This window comes from Leptonychotes weddellii, chromosome 7, assembly GCF_054177405.1.
Source record: "Leptonychotes weddellii isolate Sample4059 chromosome 7, ASM5417740v2, whole genome shotgun sequence".
NCBI lineage: Eukaryota > Metazoa > Chordata > Mammalia > Carnivora > Phocidae > Leptonychotes > Leptonychotes weddellii.
The window spans coordinates 133747764-133767804 of record NC_138375.1 but is presented as its reverse complement, the minus strand read 5'-3'; the positions used below and the strand labels follow the sequence as shown (position 1 = coordinate 133767804).

The following is a 20041-nucleotide window of genomic DNA, read 5'->3' as shown; positions in this document are numbered from 1 at the left end:
CATAAGGCTGTCGTGGGAACGGGTAAATTCACATGCCTGGCACAAGACACACTGGATAAGTACGAGACACTATTGTTAGGATGGGGGGGGCATATTTGCCGTGGCTGTTTTCCTCCACATGGAAGCAGCACCATTAGCTCAACTGTCCTGCCAGCTCTCCACTCTTATCTCGTAGGTGATTTGGTGAGAACTGGGTGGGCACAGTCAACCCTTCTTTTCTGGGGCTCCTTCACACCAAGAGACTTGCAGGACTGGGCAGGGAAGGATGACCCTGGGGTGTCATCTCAGAAAGCCTACTTGTCCAAGGACACAGACCATGCATTCTCATTAACAACTTTTCCAGTAATAAAGGGAATATTTTGGCACCCATCTGCCTTACCACACTTTATTTCTCAATTGGGAAGAGAGGTCAGTTGAAGGGCATTCCGATAAGCAAAATGGTAGATTAAGTCCAGTGATGTTGCAATGGGAAGAACAGGATCAGGTACCATTTACATTGTTTAGAGGGATGACTGTCTTTTTTGCTGTTATGAACTGAACTGTGTCTCCCTCGGAATTCATATGCTGAAGTTGTAACGTAGTCACAACATGACTGTAGTTGGAGATAGGGTCCTTGCAGAGGTGACTAAGGTAAAATGAGGTCATTTGGGTGAACCCTGATCCTATAGGGCTGGTATCCTTGTAAGAGAGAAATGTGAACACAGACACGTACACAGGGAAGATACAGATGAAGGCACTGGGAGAAGACGCATCTGCAAGGAGAGAGACCTGGAACCGATCCTTCCCTTACAACCCTCAGAAGGCACGAGTCCTACTGACAGCTTGACCTTGGACTTATCCTCTGGAACTGTGAGAAAAATAAATTGGTTAAAAAAAAAAGGCCAGGCTGGGAAAGGCAGTGTCACACCTGGACCGTACCTGCAGTGCACGTTCAGAACACAGCGGCTCCCGATGGCCCATCTGCCATCTGAGATCACCGGGGTCACTGCTCTGCCCTTCCATCCCAACTTCTGGCCTCCGCTCTGCCCAAGGGCCTTCAGGACACCCATTCCCCATCAAGTTTCCAGTGGGTCTCCTGCCCTCCTCCCTGCAGTGCCTTCTCCAACCCTTGGCTGACCCCCTCCTCACCTGGCTCGAAATGTAGGCGCACCTCTGGGGCTGAGGCTGACGGTGCTCAATCCAAAGCTTTCACTCTACACGTCCACGGCTCCTGAAGTTCTCATCCCTCCCCGACCTGATTCCACTAGATATTTCACAGGCTGTGGGTCCAAACACACTCAAATCCTTTGCACCCCACAACAGGTTAAGTCGTGATTTGAGTGTCACCTTTCATCTATATTAAATTTTAGATAGACAACAAAAAAAAACTTAGCGTATGTCCCAACATTGCAGGAGGCAAAAATTCTACCTGAAGTTTAAGTCTCTAACAACCCTACTCTCGTCCCTCCCCTTCCTTCACGCCTACGTCGACACACCCAGGATTGGCACCCCCATCTTTCCTAGACCACCAGTGGCTGACAATGTCCTCCCCACCCTGCAGACCCCTCCTTGCCTGGCAGGTGGGAGGAGGGGACATCTCCCCTGCCCTGACTCCCCCAGCAAAAGAGCCCCCCCACACACATTCTGCCCGTCTCTTCCTCCCTCCCCTGACAGGCACAGCAAACATTACTGTTACATAAACTATTTTATTTAAATAAAATCAGGGGCATACCCTTCTCTCTCTCTCACACTCACACTCACACACGCACTCCCCCAGCACACGCACACACACAGGCCCACGTCCTCCCTCCCTTTCTTCCCTCCACCATGGCCACCTCAAACCCAGTGGTTCTCATAGTGACCACCTTAGCAGAGGGAGACACCCTCCATGTGGAAGCCCACTCCTCCCAGTTGACGGCGGCAGCACAGTGCCCTAGGCACAAACTATCCTGCCCAGAGTCCAGCTCTCAGACCTCTCTGGGTGGGAAAGCAGGAAGGACCAGTTCTCCCAAGGCACCCAGATCTGGCGTGGCTTCCCCACCCTTCCCCCCATATAGCCCGGAGCACCACCAAACCCCCAGAGCTGCTCCCCATGGAGGGTGGGTCCCCTCACCCAGGGCAACCCCTCCCTGCATCAGAGAAGGCTCTGCAGCCAAACTTGAGCATTTCCCCCTAGGGATCCTGGAGTAGGTATCGTTTGGTTTGGGAAAGAGAGAGGGAGAGCAACTGAGCACCAAATTCCCTAACTCCACCCCGCAGGAGGGTGCTGAGATTCAGCTCAACATCCTCTACCCAGAAAAAGTAAACCCAACTCTGCAGCAGGAATGGCGAGGGCCTCAACCATCAGGACCTCATTACATGTCCAACTCCCAACATGGACCCTGTTAGAGACCCACGAGCACCTTAGCAATGTTAACGGCCCAGCCCGGCTGGGGGAAACACCATGCACATGGGAGCCTATTTGGAATGAGTGGGGTCCTCTCTGTTGACAGTGCGGTTGCGTTTCACCTTCTCTGACACTGGTACCCTTCCAGTCCTGCTTTGCGGGACACAGCAAAGTGGCTTCGATCATGAGGAGGGAGCACTGTAGGGATCAGTAGTGTTTTCCAGAGGCACACAGTCCTACAGAGCATTTTACAGGTTCCAGATGGGCAGGCTGGGACAGAGGCCTAGGGCACAGGGCTGCCAGAAGAGCTCTGTAACATCCCTAGACCCCCTCGGGACATGGGAAGGTGGAAGGGACACCTATTTCCTCGAGCTAGGGGGCCAAGATGCCAGGACCCAGCATCTCTGACGGGCTTCCCTGTGCCTTCTAGACCAAGTTCCCTGAGGGGAAAGCCAGACAGATGGAAGGAAAGCAGAAAGGGGGCAGCAAACGGCATCAGACCATGAGGAGCTAGCAGGGAGAGGGCAAACGTGAGAGCCAGAGAGAAGCCTTCTGAAGGGGTAAGGCAAAGAGAGCTGCCACCTGCAAGGAGGGAACTGGGAGGGCAGGGACAGGGAGAAATCCACCAGAGACAAGGGCCAACCTGACCTCTCCAAGGGAAGTGAGGACCTGAGGAGAGGTAGCTTGGAGCCTGTCTGGCCCTACACGGGCCAGTGGTGCTGAAGAGAACGAGCCACCCTGAGCGTGGACTACAGGCTGATGCTTCGCTGGTGGCGGCCCCCCCGGCCCCCGCCCCGGGAGCCCAGCTCCTGGCCGTCCAGACTGGTGTGGTCTGAGAGGCCCCGCAGGTGCTCCACCGAGTCACACTTCTGCAGGTCCGAGGCCACCGTGCGCAGGCTCAGCAGGCTAAGTGTGTCTGTGTCCGGGGCAGGCCCAGGCCCCAGGCTACTGCCCTCCTCCAGGCCCCCGCCTTCAGCCCCCTCAATGATCCCACTGTCCCCGTCCTCCCCACCATCAGGCCCAGCCTCTGCCCCCACGGGGGAGGAGCGCCGCTGGCCTGGGCCATGAGGGGGCTGGCCCCGGCGCCGGGCATGAATCTGCTCGCTGATCTGCTCCAGGTTGCGCAGGGCAACTGAATAGCGGGTCTTGGCCTGGGCCACCTGCTGCTCCAGCTCCGTCACCTTGGCCTTGTGCTCCTGCAGAGAGAGGAACAGAGTGAGGCGATCCAACGGGCAGCTCCATGGCTCCTGGAGCCGAGTCCCTTCAACCCCACCAGCACTCTGCACAGTGCCTCCTTTCGCAGACCAGCCAACCCAAACCCGCAGGGCTCCACCCCGCCCAGCCCAGCCCCCCCTTCACTCCTCCTCTTTGATTCCTCTTCCCCAGCCATCCTGCCCTGCTCCTCACCTAAGCCTGACCTCTAAGACCTTCCCCCCAGGTCTTCATTCCCACCCACTCCTCCTCTCCCCACTGTTCCCTTCCCCTGGCTGGCCAGTTCCTTGTCCCCATTCTCCCTGGTTTCCCGATTCCCACTTCTTCTCATTTATCTCCTTTCAACTCCATTCTCCGCCAGTACCTATTCTCCAAGCCCAACTCCCACTCCTGTGGGTCATTCCAAGCACCTGTCCCACCACACTGGTCTGGCAGATGGCCCAGAGAGGCACCCCTTGAACTGCCCTCACTCTCCATCCCTGCCCCCTTCCTGCCTGGTTCACATACCGTCCCCCTCTCCCACTACTCCCCTACCTCCAGAATCTGGCTGAACTGGGCCTTGAGCTCAAAGTAGGGGCGGCTCTTTCCAATGGCCCGCCGGAGCGTCTTCTGCAGGGCTTGGACCCGAGCTTCAGCCTGCTGGCACAGCCGAGTCACCCGCTGATGCTCCCGCTCACCACGAAGCCGCTCCTCCTCCGCTTCGTTCACCTGGCCCAGACGGGGCAGAGGACACACATCACTCACTGAGGACCCGCGCTTCTGCCCCTCGAGACATGACCATCCTTCAGGAGCTGGCATTTGCTGCTAGAGACTAAATGTTTGTATCCCCCCAAAATTCCCATTTGAAATCCTAACCCCTAAGGTGATGGCATTGGATGTGGGCCCTCTGAGAGGTGATCAGGTTATGTGGGGGGGGGAGGGGGGCAGTCTCAGTGGGATTAGCGCCCTCGTAAAAGGTCCTGCAGAGCTCCCACGCACCCCCTTCTACCTCATGAGGACACAGTGAAAAGACCGCCAGCTGTCTAGGAAGCAGGAAGCAGGCCCTCGCCACCAGATACCAAACCGGCCTGCACCTGAGCTTGGACTTCCTAGCCTGCACAACTGTGAGAAATAAACTGCTGTTAAGCCACCCAGTCTACATTATTTTGTTGTAACGACCCCAATGGACTAACGTCTATACAAGGTGAAGGTGGCAGACTGCAGCTGATAGCAGGGTCCTCCCACTCCCCACTCTCCTTTGAGTAGCTGAGAAATGATACGCAAACTACACTTCACAAGATACACTAGCAAAGCCCAAACAGGGCAGAGAGCAAGGAAGAGGTTTCGCCTGAAACAGAATCGAAGCTGAGGAAAGGCTGGAGTGGAGAAGAGAGATGAGGCAGGAGGGTGATGGGATGAAAGGAGAGCAAAGGAAGCAGCCGAACCCGAGAAGACCTGCTGGCACCGCCTGGCTCACCTTGCAGGTGGCATGGTTGAGCATCTCTTGCCACGTGGGGTCCAGCCGGTTCTTGTCGGCCATGACTCCCTGCTCAGCCACAAACACCATCTCCCGGGCGGCGTTGTGCATGCTCACCGCCCGCTCGTACCGCAGCGCTGCCTTCTGGGTCTCCTGCTGGGCCTGGGAAGAGCGGGCCGTCAGGGCGGGGGGCCCCACGGACCCCTGCCCGCCCGGGGAGACCCATCTTAGGAGGACGAGGACAAGAGGAGGAGGAAGGCCCAGTGCAACGTCAGCTTCACTGCCCAAACGGCACTGAGCGTAAGTGCCAAAAAAATAACATTCTATAAAGAATATTTTGTAAGGATAGGACTTAAAAGAAATAAATGTAGAAACAAAGACTGGAAAACGATACACTAGAGGGTGAGTGTGTGAAATCAGCACTTACAAAGGCCACTGGCCTTTTTTACCCTAGGGAGAACAAAGAAAAATCCCCACCACTTTAGCTGCAAGGTGGTGAGCGACAGGGACCACGTCTCACAGAAAGCACGCCCCTGATTTCATCAACTCCAGTCCAGCAGGTAAGCTGAAGGAAGACAAGTGCTCAGAGATACTCGTCACAGCCATGCTTACCAAACAAAACAATGGAAACCAACCCAAGTTTTCAGTTAGAGGGGACTGATTAAATGAATAATAATAATAATGTAAGGAAATATTAGGCAGGTCTTAAAAATGACAGCATGGATGTATATTCACTGACATGGAACCATGTCATAATATAAATAAAATAAAGGAATAAAAATAACACATACCAGGTCATCTCATTTTGGCAAAATATATACCAAAAAAATTAAGGGGTTATCCGTGCCGTATTAACTATGTTTTTTATTTTCTATATTTTATGGTGCTTTGACATCTCGGGGGCCTTGCGGCCCTCCTAGGGCTAGCTAAGTCCTAAACACAGTAAACTCCTCTATGAGCACACTTGTCGCATGCACACCAACCAATCCAAAACCCACCACCCCCTTTATCTAACTCTCACACCCCATGCCAATGTTTCCCCTGCCCTATGTTACCCCTGGACCAGGTACCAAAACACAGAGACCACCGCTATGGCCCAGAGCCCGCATTTATTCAAGCTCTCTAATTCTGAATTTGCTCAATGTTGCCTACCCTGCCTTACCCATTCCTTCCCATTCATTATAAGCACAATAAAGGCTCTGAGCCAAGCTCTCCTCACGTGCCTTCTGACCCCTACGTGGTTTGGCATGCCCTTTCTTCTTGGAAATGTTAAGTAATAAACTCTTCTTTCAAGGCAGCTGTCTCTGTGTCTGCCACCTAACCATACTTGACGAAAACAAACCCTAGGTACAAAAAACATGAAACACGCACATGGTAGGATTTGCGGTGATTTTGGTTTTCTTCTTGTTTTATAGCTACAGTTACATTACAGTCTCCCAATAATGAACCCACAGTATCTGTGCTTTAAAAAAAAGAGAGGGGAGGAAAAGGGTAAAGGAATGAAGGGATGAGCAAAGAGACATGAACCAAAGGGAAGAGACATAAAAGAAAAAGGAAATGAGAAAGTGTTCTGTCTTCCACTCCACACAGAGACAGAAGAGTCCAGGGCCAGGCTCTGCATGCGGCCATTCTGCAATGCATGTCAGCCGGCCATACCTCCTTAGCAAGACGCCGAGCCTCATAGTAAGGCCGGGCCTTCTCGATGCAGCTCCCCAAGTGGGAACCCTGCGTGTTGAGCTTCCTTGCTGACTCCTGCAGGATCCTCCGATAGGTGGTCCTGGCCTCCTGGAAAAGGGACAGGGACATAGGGCAGAGGGAAGGCATATGGGTGGGTCCCAGCCCCTCTTGTTTTTCATACATGCCCCCTCCCCTGCCACCATATTGAACAGGGAGAGAAGGAGACACCTCCGAGACCAGCCCAAGGGTGTGAGGAAAAGGAGGAACACTCACATCCAGCTGCAGCTCCACCTGGTTGATCTCCTCGCTGGCCTGGTTCAGGTGCTCTAGCTCTTCCTGCCAGAGATGGGCAAAAAATTACAGCAGTGGAAAGTGGCCTCATGTGAACCACGTGGAGTGGGAATGCAATGCAAGGAGGGAAAGTCCGACGACTAGAGAAGGGAAGAGATGCAGGAGGCTCTGTGGGATGGCTCCTGCAATCCGCACAACTCCACCTCTGCAACAGGCCATTAAACCCCCACTGTAACAATGAGGAAACTGACTTCAGAAAATGGAAGACACATACACTGTCAGCAAAGTGGCAGCAAGCCTGCCCTCTCTTCATCAGACCGTGCCACCTTCTCCTTGGACTCCAGCCAGAAGGAGTCTCCTCGGAGCTAACAGTCTCTGTTCCTGGCAGAGAACACTACTCACTCATCACACGTTTACTACATACTCATCACAGCTCAGCATCATGAGACCCCAGAATTTAGAACACAAAGAGGTGGCAGCTCACAGCCCTGTAAGTAAGCAGCAGGGCCTCGTCAGTGTAAGCAGCTGTAAGAGGCGGGCACGGTGTGGGCAGCAGGGTCACCTGCCTGGGCAGGACGCTCAGAGTACTTGCTCCTAGGCAGGGCGTTGATGGATACATAGAAAAGCACCAGGGACAGAGAGGGGCCAAGAATCAGAAGGAGAGCAGGTGCGCAGCTTGTCAGGTAAGAAGCCAGACAGGCTGGGGCACAGAGAAAGGATACCGCAACTTTTCCCAATGGCAGGGGAAGCCTCCCAGAGCGTGGCACCACCTGGTCTGTGGTTTAGGAAGGCAGATCTGAGCAATATGAGGGAAGTTTACAAGGGCCGGGAGACAAAAGTGGAGGCTGCAATATTCCAGGAGGGAGAGGACAGGGCAGATACCGGACAAATGCAGGACATAGACTCATGAGGGTCTGATGGACAATTAAGGTCAAGACTAGGGAAAACCACATGGCTCAAGAGGCTTCTGGGCCTGCTTCGGCAGTGGGCTGACAAGACCCCAGGTCCTCACACAACAGATTCTGTGGCAGCGAGGGAGAACTTCAGGGAGAAGTCCTGAGTCCACCCTGCCAAGGACACTCCTGAGGAGGAGCAATGCCCGGTGAAATACCGGACACTCAGCTATGGGATTCTCTCCCAGGGGCCTTGCAACCCCTGGGCAGGGCAGTGGAACCCAGCCTCTGTCTGCTTGCTGCCCATGACCCAGACCTGACCTGCACCTGGCAGTGAGCGATGCTGTCCTCAGTGCTCCCACACACCTCATCTGGCCCTTCCAACAATCCAGGACATGACCCTCCTTTAGTCTTTTTATTTCTATGCCTTTCCTCAAGCCCCAAAAGGTTTGAGTCAGCAAATAAGAATCCAGGAAACCAAACTCTATGCCCAAATTACAGTGAAAGGAAGAAACATATAACAGAACCAGGAACAAGGATACGGAAATATGCGCGCCTACAACAATGCAGACCCTGCCTCAAAGGCCATAAATTTGGCTCTAAATTTTACAGAGCAGAACAGTCCAACAAAAATATGTGAGCCCCACATTGAATTTTTAGTTTTCTGGCAACCATTTAAAAAAATGCAAAAGCAAACAGGTTAAATTGTTAACAATGCATTCCATTTAACCCAAATATCCAAAATATTATAATTTTAACATGTTAACAACATAAATTATAAAACATTTTTACATTCTTTTTAACATATGCCTTTGAAATCCTTGTGCATTTGACCCTTAGGGCACATCTCAACCTGACCAACGGCATGTGGCTCCCACACTGGACACTGGGGGTCTAGAAGTTGGTGCACATTAGTCACACAACCCAGTGACCATAAGATCACAACAAAACACTGTGGAACCATAAGCAGATGACATGGCTCAAAGGACCCCAGAAGAGGCCCAGGGGCAGAGCCAGCACCACCAGACACACGGAGCTCTAGGTTTCACAGAGCCTTCCTACCCAAGACATCACCTTCAGTTGATGGAATCTCCCCAAGGGCCCTCAAAAAAGGCAGTTCCTGTCAGGATGAGAGGTAACCTCTCCCACTGTAAGCCTAGTCTCCTCTGGCTTGATTAGGCCCACAGCGGGTTTCAGACTATCTGGGAGAAGAGGTAACGGTGCTTTTCAGCAGCTCCTGCAAGAATATTCTCTCTCAGCTCATTCAAATTCGCTAGGTAAGAAACAATGAAGCAGGGAATTAGGGGCAGAACTGAAACTGGATCTGGGACCTGATGAGGAATCTGGCTTTCCTGCTATTGTGACCACCATCCTAGGACTAAGGACATCCTTGGATGGATGTCTCGAGAAGACAGGAGTACAATCACCTAGAAAATCCACAGTCCTGGTAGGAAAAAGACATGCATGCCTCAGGAGGCAACAAACTGATTCCAGAGAAGGAGAGGAGGTCAGTAAAGGCCATCCTGCAACATTCCCATGGGCAAACCAAGGTTCAAGACTGGATCCCACTCAGTTCCACGGCCCAAAGTGCTCCCGGATCCTAACAAGGTCATCACAGCAATGAATGGCTCTACATAAATCATCCCCACTGGAAAAAGGATGTGAAGGGCTCCGGCTATCGGCAAAGGGCAGGAGCAGGCTCATCTTTCTGTAAGGGAACTTGCGCCCACACAGCACTTCCAGCAACTAAAATCTCTTGATGATGAGGTCCACCACCCAGTCGCAAAGCTCTTACTAACAGGACCAGGAGACTGGGGAACAGAACAGGCTAGAGGGCAGGGTGGACAACCAGGCTGGGGCAGACGCAGGGCAAGGCTGAGCGGGAAGCCAATGAGCACTCAGGGCTCTGTTTTGGGAAGCTGGCAACACATTCCGTTTGGCCCGCTCCACCAGGGACTCCAGGCACTCGGCTGAAACAGAATTTGAACACGATGAAGTCTGAGTCAGCATGCATCATCCATCAGTAAGCCTGCAACCAGCAGGGAGGGTGACCTTCCCGGGGCACACCGGGCGCATTCCAAAGATGCCAGGCCACTGAGTCAAAGGCATGGATGCTCAGCCCACAGATGCTCCTGCCCACCTTGTGCAGGCCATTAAAAGACACAAGCCCATGGTGATGCAGGGCCAGGGTGATCCATGGCCCAAGGACTGAGAAATAAGGGAACTATGACTGTCCTGTGAGAGATAACCTGATACTTTGGATGAGGATGAAGAGATTGCCAAGTCACTCTGAAGAGTCTACGGCGGAGGTAAGTGACTATATCCACTCACCTGAGGATGAATGCGCCCATCACAAGAGGAACTGAGAAAGTCACAGGGGAAGAGACGCAGACCCATCCTAGCACCACCCTCCTTCATTTTTTCCCTCCACTGGGACCCTCTCGGAAAGCTGAGGACCAGCCTGAAGGCCTCAGAGAACTATGCTGAGGTCAAGGCATGGAGACTAAGCCAGTGGCCTTCCTTGGGGGGATAGCACACTCCAGGGAGGCCCAGAGCTGGCCTCCAGCTGGCTTCCCTCCAACTTCCAGAGGCATCCCACCAGACAACAGGGACACGAACTGCCTGCCGAGAAACCCTATTTCCCACATGAGTAAGAGCCTTGCCTTAAGAGCAACCATTTCTGGGAGTTTCAGAAAATACGTGAATGGAGTCCCTAGCCTTTGGGGTATCCCTGGCTCAGTAGAGACGTGTCGGCTGCATGTTGGATCCACTTCGCACCCCACCAAGACCAGAATTCACATGTCTTGGTATGGCTCAGGAATGGGTGTTTTTAAAACCTGCTGGTGGATGACAGATCTGTTGGTGGAGACCCACAAAATACACTGAGAATCCACTTAAAGCACAGAAACACAGTTACCAGAATAACATGGCCTTGTGCACTGTCAACACCAGGAGGGAGCTCAGATGACACATGCCCCAACCTCTTCCGAATGCAGAAGGGTTGAATGCTACCAGCTTTCTCTGTGAGAGGTGCCCCTCACACCGGGCTACCTCTCCCACACGGCAAGAAGATGCAAAGGCCCTGCTAAGGACAGGGCACTGGCCCAGCCACGAGGATGCCGTCAAAGGTGGAGGCCTCTACAACAAGACCTTCCCTCCCTACATAACCCATACCATTCCACTGTGTGCCTCCCAGTCTAGCAAGAGACTATGGTCTGCCTGTCCCTCTCACTCCAGTAACACTGCAAGGTCCCTGGATCCAAGGCAAATCTTATGCCTGCTTGGTACTCTCCGACCCCCACAGAGCTCATCCTATAGAACTCTGATGATGGAAATGTTCTACTTCTGCAACACCAACTGAGAACTGCATTTTTATTTTTTATTTAATTTTAATTGATTTTACTTAAATAGCCACATGCGGCTAACAGCTACTCTATTGAACAGCACAACATAAGATTCTTCACACTGCGGCCTTTGCCTGTGTGGGCACACTGGAAAAACACACAGGAGCAGGAGAGACTGAGCGAAGAATCCACCCACAGTAGATTTTCCCCTGGAGCAGAGCAAGGGACGTTGGAAGGAGATGTATGAAGTGCATCACACAGCCCTCCTCCCCGCAGAACACATAGGGGTCTCTTTCCCAAAGTACTACCTACAAACTTTCACCAAGAGATAAGCAGAAGAGTTGCGACAGAAAAGAATCAGGACTATGTCAGAGCAGAGCGACGAGTTGTGCAAATCAGCTGGACCAATCCCTCACTGTACAGATGAAGGTGAGGCTCACAGATTACATAACTTGCATGAAAATCACAAATCATGAGGCTGGAGGTTGCTTCAGTCTCAGCCAACGTGGTTTTCACTACAACTTACTTCCTCGGCAGACAACAAATCTGTAGAATTAGCAGGAGAAACTGAGCTGTTTTCAATGCAACACCCATGAGACGTGGCAGAAATAAATTATTGACCCACGCCAGTAAACGAATGGCTCACCACAGCTCCAACGAAAGCATGGACACAGTTTCCCTGCCCCAATGTCCACGGAACCCCCACCAAGAGGGCAGGAGGATACTAGGATCAGATTTGATTTCTTCTTGACTCACAGAAACAATCTAATAAAGGTCTGTTGGCAGAGGAGCCCAGGAATGCAAGCCCTGAGATGCTCTTGCTCACCTACAGGGGTGTGAGTCACCTACACATCAAAATCTTAGAGATGCTGCCAGACCTTACAGCAGACTCAGCCCCCAACACACAAGAACTTCCTGCCCTCACCTGCCCAAGTAGTTTCCCCGGTCATTGCCCGGAAACACTACAATCCCACCTTGGCCGACCATGCATCTCATCCGCAATAGTGTCTGTCCTCTTCACCCAGTGCCCTGAGGTCTCCTTCAAAGATCTGCCCATCCTAACAACTACTAGCCTGTAAATACTCCAAGGTAATAAACCAGCTTTTCCGTTCATTGGATACAACCAGCATCCTCAGAACTGGGAATCTGTATCACTAAGGACTGACCATGGCGGATACAACTCCCGAAACACATCGGATTTCCTTGTAGGCCTCCATCTGTTGAGCCATTATAAGACAGGAAACATGTCACCCTTTACAGATGTGAACATCCCCAGGAGGCACTGATGGGGGGGGGGGGGCGGGGAGGATTTAAAACTGCCTCCCAATCTCAAATCACCCCTCTCACATCGCATCCCTGAGCCAACAGCCCCTTTACTTACTCGGAAAGGAGTACAACAGCTGTACTCCCCACTGAACTAAATGAGGCCCCGCATCTGATGCCAATTTGTTGCTTCACTGTCAGCTCAGCCTTCAGGAGCCCAGCCCAGGCACCCAGGCGGCCCTTCTCTGCTCTGGCGTCACACGCAGCTCTCTTAGCACTTGTCCCACCATACTGCCGCGATTTGCTGACAAGGTGCTTTCCTTTCCTGCCCCAGTCCCTTCATTTATCTGCGGCTCTTCAGGAAAACCGGAATCTGGGCTCCGGGGCTCTCCCTCCCCCTCAGTCTTCTCACCTGTATTCGAGGATCCAGTTCTTCCTCTTCTCTCGGAGACAATTTGGCCTCACTGCTGTTGCTCCCGCCTCCTCCGGGCTCCTCTGCGACTGGACTCCGAGGGACTTCATCCTCCACCACCTCAGAGCGCAGCTCCCCCTGCGGGGTCTCCCGCCCCCCCGGAACCGGCCTGAATTCAGCCATGCTAACGGGGAGAGGGCACAGCCCTATGCACAAGAGAGGACTGACATGCTGGGACCAGGGCCCCAGCTTGGGGCTTCCCGGGCTCTGGGAGCAGGAAGAAGGGTTTCTCTTCTCGGCGGGTGGAAAGGGGACAGAGGAATAACCTCACACTGGATTAGAGGCCAAGATTCAAGTCGTCGGCGGGGTTCCTGGAGCTACAGCCTCGTCTGTGGAGAAGTCCTTCCCTGCCCGTCACGGGGAGTCCACCAGGGGCGACCCGGAGCAAGCGCTCCGAGGCGGGGGGCAAAGGGGGCTGGGATCCCGGGCCGAGGCCTGCGAGGAGTAGCACCATTCGGGAGGGCGGAGGCAGGCGCCTCCAGGCTGTGGTGGCAGCTGGAGAGGAAGGCTGGGCCCGAACCGAGGCTGCGGGGCGACAGTCTCCGGGGAGCTGCACGGGCAACAAAGGCCAAGTACACGGGCAGCATCAGAACATACCTGGGCCACCAGACGCTTCCAAACCCTCGGCCTTCCAGACTCGCACATTCTGAGCAGACCCACCGCAACTACTCTCCCCAGCCCTCAAGGACTGGAGGTCCTACACCTCCCGCGTCCCAGCCCCTCCCCGACCAGCGCTTCCAGACTTGCCTCGGCGCTCCGACCCTCTCTCCACCCTCCCCTTCCTTCCGCGCGCCCCCACTCCACCCCACCCCCGACCCCAGCTCTGCAATTCACCTAGTAGCCCCCAGCCCCGCCCCACCTCTCTCCAAACCTGCGGACAGTCTGAGCCTCCCTCCTCCAACCCCATGCTCTCCCTCAATCCCCAAGACCCTGCCCCCAGTCCTCCTACACAGCCGGGCGCAAAGCCTCCACCCCCCGCGACGCAGAACCTTACCTCAGTTTACCTTCCCGTACACTGAGCTCCTCCACCGCAAACAATCTTCCCCCTCCCTCCCCGCAACAATCCCGTCCAACCAAATGCGACTCTGCCGAGAGGAAGCGGAAATACATCATCCGCTAACACCGCCCCCCTGCCCTTTCGCCCCTCCCCACACGCTCTCTGGTCCGCGGGGCCACGTCTGGGTTCCCGACTACCTCGTCCCCGCCCGGCCTTTGATTTCCGTACAAAATGGTGCCCTACGGCGCTCATGGTCGTCGCCGTACATTGCCTCCAGCCCATCTTCCACCCCAGCAGAATGAAATTGAAACATGAGCGTGTTATGCTGAGAAACACTGGATCGGTGATGGAAGTCGAGATTCCCTGGCGGATAGGGAAGTGGTAGAAATAAAACGAAGACTGGACAATCGCTTCGAAGAGAGCGCTGACATCTTGCTTTACGCGCTGCGCGCAGGCTTCCGGAAAGCCACTTCCGGCCGCGCCCGGGAGGTCAGAAGCGGCGCCGGAAGTGAACCTGTTGGCTTCCGACGCGGAGGCGGTGCGGCGGTTCGAGTCTTGAGACAAGCTTGCTCCGCGTTTAGGACGTGAGGTCGTCTTCCAGCAATGACTGCTCACTCCGGGAAGTCAGCGATGCCCGTAGTGACGGTGGCTCAGCGGACGGCTCTGACAGGTAATGTGTCTCCTCGGGGCCTCCGGCCGTCGCGGTGAGCCAGCCCCTCGGCGAGCCGGGCGCTCCCACAGCGCGTCGTCTCCCCGGCGAACAGCGGTGAGAAGCCTAGGCCGCCTGACCTCGGTGCTCAAAAGCCCGCGAGGACCTTGTGGTACTGCCTTGTGCATCAGTGAAAGGACCTGAACGGCCCGTGGTCACTTCTTGGTATTGCCAGGCGAGCCTTACGGGGAAGACTTGAGGCTTCGGGTTTAATTTTTGCAGGAGCCACCTCAGGAGCTGCCCTGCGGTGGAGAAGGCAAAGGGACGGCGTCGCCTTTGCTTCCTTGGGATCTCCTCCCGCCCTTCCCTCACCGCATGAAAAACCGCATCCAAAGAAATGTAAGAAGTAGAGCCAAATATCGTCATTTAAAAGTGATTTAAGGGCGCCTGGGTGGCTCAGTCGGTTGAGCGACTGCCTTCGGCTCAGGTCGTGATCCTGGGGTCCCGGGATCGAGTCCCACGTCGGGCTCCCTGCTTCTCCCTCTGACCGTCCTCCCTCTCGTGCTCTCTGTCTCTCATTCTCTCTCTCGCAAATAAATAAATAAAATCTTAAAAAAAAAAAAAAAAAAAGAATCACTAATGGTTGTTAAAAGCAGTCCGTGAGGGGTGCTTGGGTGGCTCAGTCGTTAGGCGTCTGCCTTCGGCTCAGGTATGATCCCGGGATCCCGGGATCGAGTCCCGCATCGGGCTCCCTGCTTCTCCCTCTGACCCTCCTCCCTCTCATGCTCTCTCTCTCTCATTCTCTCTCGCAAATAAAAAAAAAAAAAAGTAATTTAAGGGCGTCTGGGGGGCTCAGTCGGTTACGCGTCTGTCTTTGGCTGGGGTCGTGATCTCGGGGTCCTGGGATCGAGCCCCGCGTCGGGCTCCCTGCTCAGCGGGAGGCCTGCTTCTCCCTCCTCCCGTTCCTGCTCTCTCTCGCTGTCTCTGTCGTGTCTCTCTCTCAAATAAATAGATAAAATCTTCTAAAAAATAAATGATTGAAAAGATTTTTTCCACGAAGTTGGCAGTTTTATTTTGTAAGTTCTAGAAGTAACTTCTCCAGTGAGTCAGCGGGAAACGGAGTTAAAGCGTGTAAGTAGACGGATCTTGTGGATAGTAATCCCTGTCTTCTGTCACATTCCTTTTTGTTATTAAGGTAGCCAGGAAAATTACATACAGAAATCAGGAACAATGTATTTATTTGTTCTCTGCTAGTAACTTTAATTTTTTAAAACTGGAATGTCACTGTAATGACCCCACTTGACCCACCATCCTCTGTCTAACCTAGCCTGAATTCTCCCAGCCTTTCCCGTCCAGCACTGCTGCAGTATCTGTCATCCTTACACCTTGTCCTGCGGGTCCTTTTCCCTGTGCATTCAGTCATGAGCAATGCTGAGCTGCCTCTAGCTGTCACATATTTTTGTTGCATTGGGTGGGATAACATCATGAACACATGTATTTTGCAGACTACTCTTAGATCACATCCTGAAGTTCACCAGCCTCCCTGATACCTCCACCTGCATTTCCTAGGGTTAACTCTCACTGAGACCGAATGTAATATCGTTGATTGATTGTAATTTCTCCAGCAGTTTTTGTTTTGTTTGTTTTGTTTGTTTGCTGGATTTGGATAATGTTTCAAGTAGGAGGAGTTTGGGAGCAGTGTACACTGGCTTGTTTTACGAAGGCCAGCACAGACATGATGAATTAAAACTTTTTTCTAGAACAGCACTCCAGCAGACTTACTGCAATGATAGAAATGTCCTGTGTCAGCTCTGAGCAATATGGTAGCCACTAGCCACATGTGGCCGTAGAGCACTTGAAGTGGAGCTAGTATTATTAAGGAACGGCATTTTAAAATTTAATTCTAGGAGGGGCGCCTGGGTGGCTCAGTTCGTTGGGCGGCTGCCTTCGGCTCAGGTCATGATCCAGGGTCCTGGGATCGAGTCCCGCATCGGGCTCCCTGCTCAGCAGGAAGTCTGCTCCCTCTGCTGCTCTGCCTGCTGTTCTCCCTGCTTGTGCTCTCTCTCTCTCTGACAAATAAATAAATAAACTTAAAAAAAAAAGGTGACATTTTAACTCATGATAGAAAGTTTAAAAAAAAAATAATTCTAATTTAAATAGCAACCACATATGGCTAATGGATGGAATCATTAGTTCTAGAGCATGCCTTTCCCATATCTCTTCCAGACACATACTCAGCTTTCACATCTTCAATACAAAACAAAGGTCTCTCCATTGTCATTTGTCTCCACTCCTCTCCCATTTACTTCTGCAGTCTAGCTTCTGCTTCTGTCAGTCCACAGAAATTGCAGACATAAGGTCATCATCCATGCTCTGAATATCACCAAATCACTGACATCTGATACTAGGTTATTTATTCTCTCTCATCCTCCTTTAGCTTCCGAGTCACCCTTGTCCTGGGTTTCCCCTTACTTCTCTGGCCTGTTGATTTATTCCTTCACATATTATGTCTTCACTGAGTGTCTACTATGTGCCAGGATTTTAGGTAATGAGGAAAAAGACACTTGTTCCAGTTTGCATGTAGCTTATAGTCTGTGGTACTCATTTTATAAATCGGTGACAGTCAAACTAATTGGACCACAACCCAAAAATAGGTTTTACCTTGTAACCCAATATACGTATATTTGTGTAAATATAACAAAAGTTTCAGGAAACGATCTTTACTCAAATTACATGCAAAGTATATTAATATTTTCTATACTCTTTTTTCTTTTTTTCTTTTCTTTTTTTTAATGCTGGTGGAGACCTATGTCACTGATTTCATGACCCACTCATGTTTGAAAACCTTACCCTGCATGCCAGGACTTTTCAGGCTCTGATGCTAGTCTATGACCATCTCATGCATCATGCAGCCTGCTTTCTCTGAGACCCCTTGCATGGCCCCTACCCATGGCTACTATTCCTTTCTTGGAACACTATCTCCACCCAGACTCCCCACAGATCACATTCTGAGATCCAGCAGCTTCTACGACCACTGGCCTTTGCAAGGGTTACCTCTCACTGAGTACAAATATTATTTCATCCCCTTTCCCAAATCCTGCTTCTGTATTTTGTTGCTGAATGGTTCTACCATCCACCCATTTACCTAGGGAGAAAGATAGAAGACATCCTAAATGAATCCACCTGTCTTCACTCTGCAGTACATTAAGTATCATTAGAAATCCCTCCTCTCCATTTGATTGCCATTGCTTCAGTTTAGACCCTCCCCACCTCCATTGTAGATAATGTACCTCAAGAATCTTCTTAAGATTAACTCTGTCCAATAGAACTTTCAACAGTGATAGAAATTTCTGTATCTGCACTGTCTAGTACGGTGTTCACTAGCCATGTGTAGGACTCTGGAAACTTTAAAATGTGGCTAGTGCAACTGAACTAAAATTTTAGCTCAGTCAGTGGAGCATGCAACTCTTAATCTCAGGGTTGTGAGTTCAAGCCCCATGTTGGGTGTAGAGATTACTTAAAAATAAAATCTTTAAAAATTACTAAGTAAGTAGCCGTATGTGGCTAGTGGCTAATGTATTGGATAGCACAGGTCTACGTGATCTCCCTGCCCACAAGTGTGCCCCCTTCCAGTCCCTGATGCAGATAAACAATCAACCCTTGTAGATTAAGTTACTGAATGAAATGTAAAAATATGAAAGCCACATAAAGATGTCAGTAACACCATCAGTTTCTAGATAGTATCACAAGTCAACTCTTTATCAGTGAAGTAAAATTTTCTCAAGCTTTTGTTTTTATTTTTTTTTAGAGACAGAGACTGTGAGTGGGGGTGGTGGGGGTGGGGAGGGGCAAAGGGAGACGGAGAGAATCTTAAGCAGACTCCACACCCAGCGTGGAGCCTGATGCAGGGCTCAGCCTCACTATCCTGAGATCATGACCTGAGCTGAAATCAAGAGTAGGACGCTTAACTGACAGCCACCCAGGCACCCCATCAGGCTTTCATTGGTAACTTTTATTTTTTTAATTTCTTCACAGAAATACTCTAAATTACCTTCATCTTTAAAAACTTTTTTTGTGGTTAACTACCTTTCTATGTTCTTTGATTTTTTTTCTCCACCTTGAGTTAAATGTGTGATACATACCACCATCTCCTAATGAAACATAATAGTTTACTAATGTAGAGTGACAGAAGGCAGATCAGTGGTTGCCTAGCGGAGAGAAACGAGGGGGTACAAGCTGGTACACAAAAACTTGTGGGTAGTGGACGTGTTCTCTATCTTGATTGTAGTGAGAATATGATTTGTATATACATGTCAGGACTTTTCAAATTGTACATTTCACAGCGCAGAGTACTAACCACTGTAGGATCACCGTGAGCTACCAGGCACCTGTTCAAATTGTACATTTCAATATGTGAGATTTTGTGTCTATTATACTCCAATAAAGCTTTTTTAAAAAATTTGGTTGGAAACTTGCTCTGAGAAATACATAATGTAAAATTTGCTAATAAATGTTAATTAAAAGGACAGCGTATATTACTAAAATCCCTGAATTATATGTACCCTTGTTAAACCTGCTGAGTTTTTGAGAAATAAATAATTTTTCCCTTAGCTTGTCATCTCATTAAATAATAAAAACAGCCACCACACATGCAGTGTTAACCCTCTACCAGGTACTGTTCTGAGTGGGTTTATATCCTTGTTCCTCATGACAACTAACTGAAGTATATTGTACCTTCTTTTTAAAAAAAAAAAAAAAGATTTTATTTATTTATTTGATGGAGACACAGCGAGAGAGGGAGCACAAGCAGGGGTAGTGGGAGAGGGAGAAGCAGACTTCCCACCAAGCAGGGAGCCCGATGAGGGGCTCGATCCCAGGACCCTGGGATCATGACCTGAGCCGAAGGCAGACGCTTAACGACTGAGCCACCCAGGCGCCCCTGTACCTCCATTTTTAAATTGAGAAAATATAAGGACTAGAGGTTAAATAACTTGCCCAAGATCATACTGCTGGTAAGTCATGGCACCAGTCTTTTGAACTCAGACAGTCCAGGCCCTTAGGCACAATAATATACTGCCTCAATTAAGCTTTACACAGAAAAGTATTTAACATTATTTAAAATATTTTTAGGGGCGCCTGGGTGGCTCAGTCAGTTAAGCATCTGCCTTCGGCTCAGGTCATGATCCCAGGGTCCTGGGATCAAGCCCCACATCAGGCTCCCCACTCAGCGGGGCATCTGCTTCTCCCTCTCCCTCTGCTGCTCCCCCTGCTTGTGCTTTCTCTCTCTGTCTCTGTCAGATAAATAAAATCTTAAACAATAATAATAAAATATTTTTAGTAACACATGTTAAGTTTAAATGTACCTACTTAGGGGCGCCTGGGTGGCTCAGTTGGTTAAGCGACTGCCTTCGGCTCAGGTCAT

At 51.2% G+C, this 20041-nt stretch overlaps 1 protein-coding gene and 1 long non-coding RNA gene across 2 annotated transcripts; one reads left to right on the top strand and one right to left on the bottom strand.

The window, feature by feature from the left end:
* Window positions 1-371: 371 nt before the first annotated feature.
* SH3BP5L (SH3 binding domain protein 5 like) lies at window positions 372-14071 on the bottom strand. Its single transcript, XM_006730497.3, has 7 exons — window positions 13968-14071; window positions 12914-13523; window positions 6984-7046; window positions 6690-6818; window positions 5034-5195; window positions 4112-4285; window positions 372-3561 (listed from the first exon to the last, which is right to left on the bottom strand). The coding sequence occupies exons 2-7, from the start codon at window positions 13094-13096 to the stop codon at window positions 3115-3117; spliced, it is 1158 nt and encodes a 385-aa protein (XP_006730560.1). The 5' UTR covers window positions 13097-13523; window positions 13968-14071; the 3' UTR covers window positions 372-3114.
* Window positions 14072-14117: 46 nt separating this feature from the next.
* LOC145722783 (uncharacterized) lies at window positions 14118-19229 on the top strand. The gene is made up of 2 exons (XR_014147315.1): window positions 14118-14736; window positions 14902-19229. It is a non-coding gene; the product is annotated as an uncharacterized LOC145722783 (long non-coding RNA).
* The last annotated feature ends 812 nt before the right edge of the window (window positions 19230-20041 follow it).

Coding starts and splice junctions, on each gene's coding strand:
- SH3BP5L (XM_006730497.3), bottom strand. CDS start 13,096: ATGGCTGAATTCAGGCCGGTTCCGGGGGGGCGGGAGACCCCGCAGGGG. Junction 7,047..12,913: donor AACTGGATCCTCGAATACAG/GTGAGAAGACTG, acceptor CATCTCTGGCAG/GAAGAGCTAGAGCACCTGAA. Junction 3,562..4,111: donor AGTTCAGCCAGATTCTGGAG/GTAGGGGAGTAG, acceptor CTCTCTCTGCAG/GAGCACAAGGCCAAGGTGAC.